This window comes from Eurytemora carolleeae, unplaced genomic scaffold, assembly GCF_000591075.1.
Source record: "Eurytemora carolleeae unplaced genomic scaffold, Eaff_2.0 scaffold1389, whole genome shotgun sequence".
Lineage (NCBI taxonomy): Eukaryota > Metazoa > Arthropoda > Copepoda > Calanoida > Temoridae > Eurytemora > Eurytemora carolleeae.
This window is the reverse complement of record NW_019397281.1, coordinates 67,342-70,426: the sequence shown is the minus strand read 5'-3', so window position 1 is coordinate 70,426 and position 3,085 is coordinate 67,342. Positions and strand designations below refer to the sequence as shown.

Genomic DNA, 3,085 nt, shown 5'->3' with positions numbered 1-3,085 from the left:
GAGGGGGGGTCACACTAAAGTGAATGAACTGAGAAAGGGATGAGATTTATTTTAAATGTATATTTATTATCCAAATATTTTGGAAAATGTTGCCAAACTGCTCAAGTTTATTTTGATTTAAAGTTGTAAATATTCAATTCACTCTCAACTGTTATTTCTGCTTAAAAGTTTCAGTTGATCGGGTTAATGAAGGGAAAAAGGACCAGAATTTTTGTCACAAGCTCAGACTTTACTTTTGCAACCCGATGTTGTAGACCTATTTTTCAAATTATAAATTCTGTCAAATCAAAAAAGATTAAAGTTGAAATATAAAAGATTTACACCTTAGGTTGCAAATGTATATGAATACGAAAATTTGAGTTTGTTGCAAAAACTCAATTCCTTTGCAAATGGTAATCGGATTTTTATATATCAACGGCAAGTCTAAAATTAATAATAAAAGAAAACCAAATTATGAAAAATTCCGAATATTTCCGATAATATTGAAGAAAGTTTGAAGAAAGTAAGATGTTGGGGATATAAGAATAGGGAAGAATTTAAATATAGCGGAAGGGGGAAGTAAAGGGGGGATATTTATTCAGTTTAGGGGGAAAAGGGTACATTTGAAACAGCTGAAAAGTTCGGAATGTTCAGAGAAAGCTCAGATAATTGTAGTTAGAATAAGGAAAATATATGCTGACATTTTTAAGATTTTTGTAAACTAAGACTGTACTGCATGGCCCCCTTCAAACCTACTCTTCCCCGCAAAATATTGCCTTAATGTTGTTTTCCACTGTCGTATGGATCCAATTATATAGATATTAAACAAAAGTATTTTATCAACCATTGTTTCGTAAATTTTGGTTCTTAAATAATTTCAATTCAGTTTCTTGAATTTTTTTAGCATCTTATTTAGATATATAGCTTTTTCATTTATTTATTATTTATTTATTTATTTATTTATTTATTTTTGTACGCTATTCATTCAGAACTTCACATTTCTATTCGTATAATTGAAAATTTAGCCAAATTAGGATTAAAGGACAATTTCACGGCGTAAATCTAAAGGCAAACCGGTGCTCCTGGGTAGGAATGGATCGTTTTAACTTTTTTGAAAAACGATCGTTTCGTTTTCAAAACGACAAAGAAAAAACGAAAAACGAAAGGATCTTTTTAAAAAAATTGTTTTTTTAAAAACGGTTGTTTTCAAAAACGATAGTTTTTCGTTTTAAATAAGAAAACCATTGTTTTAAAAAAATCTATCGTTTACAAAAACGATCGTTCTTCGTTTTTTTGGAAACGACCCTTCGTTAACGACCGTTATATCAACTATTTAAAGAGAAAATTCCCTTTTAGTCGTAAAACCCGAGGTCAGTAAACATTCAAGTTATTTGTTTTGATACAAAAAAAAACATTTCAATCAACATTCATGACCTTATCTTTCTGAAAAAATTGAAATTAATTGTCCTAAAACTCAGTTTCGTGAGCAAAATTTTTTCAAAAAAGATCGTTTTTCCTTTTTTGAAAGTTCAAAACGAGTGTTTCGTTTTCAAAAACGATCGTATTTTTACAAAAACGAAACAATCGTTAATAGAAAAAAAAATAAACGAAAAACAAATGTTTTTACGATCGTTTTTGAAACGATTAACAAACCTACTCGCAGGACAAAGTTACGTCAAAAAACTGGTAACTGGTAAAATAATCAATCTTTTTTTAACGCCTTTATAAGTTAATGCCTTTTTTTACCTTTCAATATTTCAAACTTTGATTATTTTATCTAACAGTATTTACAGTTTGAAATATCTTAGGTCTACAACACTTGGACGCAAATACAGGGATTAGAAAATCAGGCTAAGACGATCAATTCCTTTGACTCAAAATAATTACACATTTTTGTAACATAATCAATATTTCTTTAAAGAATTTAATTATGTAAATTGCCATCTAGAGAATCTGTCTCGTACTCCTTTGTGCCTGACATATATTCAATACCACAGAGTATCCAATACTATAGAGTTAGAAGTAAAAATATAAATAATTTCTAGTGGTTAAAGGGACTATAGACAAAACTTTATGTGACCCTCCGTGATTAGATTTACATGCTGCATTAAAAAAGGAGGTTCCCCTGAAATTTCGTGTACCGTTCCTTTTTTAGGATTTAAGAACTAATTCAAACTATTTTTTCTTTAGCTTTGTAATAAACACTCTTTAATCTGCTTTTCAGAAATTAACAAAAAGTTGGTGATGGTTGAAATTTTAAAAATGAAATTTTAAAAATAAAAATGTTGGGTTTCCTGTGACAAAGAGAAGGCCTAAAAGTACTAGTAACCACTTCATGCTGCTGGTCTTCTGCAAACTGCCCGAATTGTCTGCCTTGTTGCCTAGAAAGGGCTTGAATTATGCTTGAATTCCTTGTTACAATGTTAGGTTGAGAAAGCCAGAGTTGACCGCTTGAACAATGTGGCAACTATTCTGAATACAATATCAGAGACAGATTTGCAAAAACTCAATTCCTTTGCAAATGGTAATCGGATTTTTATATATCAACGGCAAGTCTAAAATTAATAATAAAAGAAAACCAAATTATGAAATAGGCTGGTTTCATAATTGACCAATGCTCATTTCACATAGACTCTATGCCTTTAACTTTACAAACGATGATTTTCCGTTATAACTATAAATCAAATGATGTTTTTTATTCACCTAATTCATTTTATAAAGCTCTAAAGAATTCGAAATTGAAATGGATAGTCTAGGGAACATACTGTATTAATGTACTCTACTACATATAATTTGTGAACATTTACATAATTTTTACATTTCAGGCTGAAAGGGACTGACAAAATTCATACCGAGGGATTTCCAAATTCCACTCTAATATATATTCTATTCTCTTTGCTAAGTAAGCTTAGCATATTCTCACTTTTTACTTTAGATAAACAGACTTTCTCGACATTTCACGAAAACTCCGGATTATTTTAAGTGAAAAACCGACTTCTAGGTTGCTACAGCAAATTGTACACTGTATATAGTTGTTGTCGGATAGGAACAAGATTCTCAATGATGAACAGATAGACAACGGAATAACCCTCAAATCAAAATCGAT

The 3,085-nt window shown here is 30.1% G+C and overlaps 1 protein-coding gene across 1 annotated transcript in view; it reads right to left on the bottom strand.

The window, feature by feature from the left end:
• LOC111713239 (prostatic spermine-binding protein) overlaps nt 1–2,377 on the bottom strand; it is a 15,707-nt gene extending 13,330 nt beyond the window's left edge. Inside the window, exon 1 of the mRNA XM_023488066.1 lies at nt 2,274–2,377. Coding sequence (XP_023343834.1) covers nt 2,274–2,316 — 43 coding nt within the window. The 5' untranslated portion in view covers nt 2,317–2,377. The remainder of the gene's footprint in view (nt 1–2,273) is intronic.
• Nucleotides 2,378–3,085: the final 708 nt, after the last annotated feature.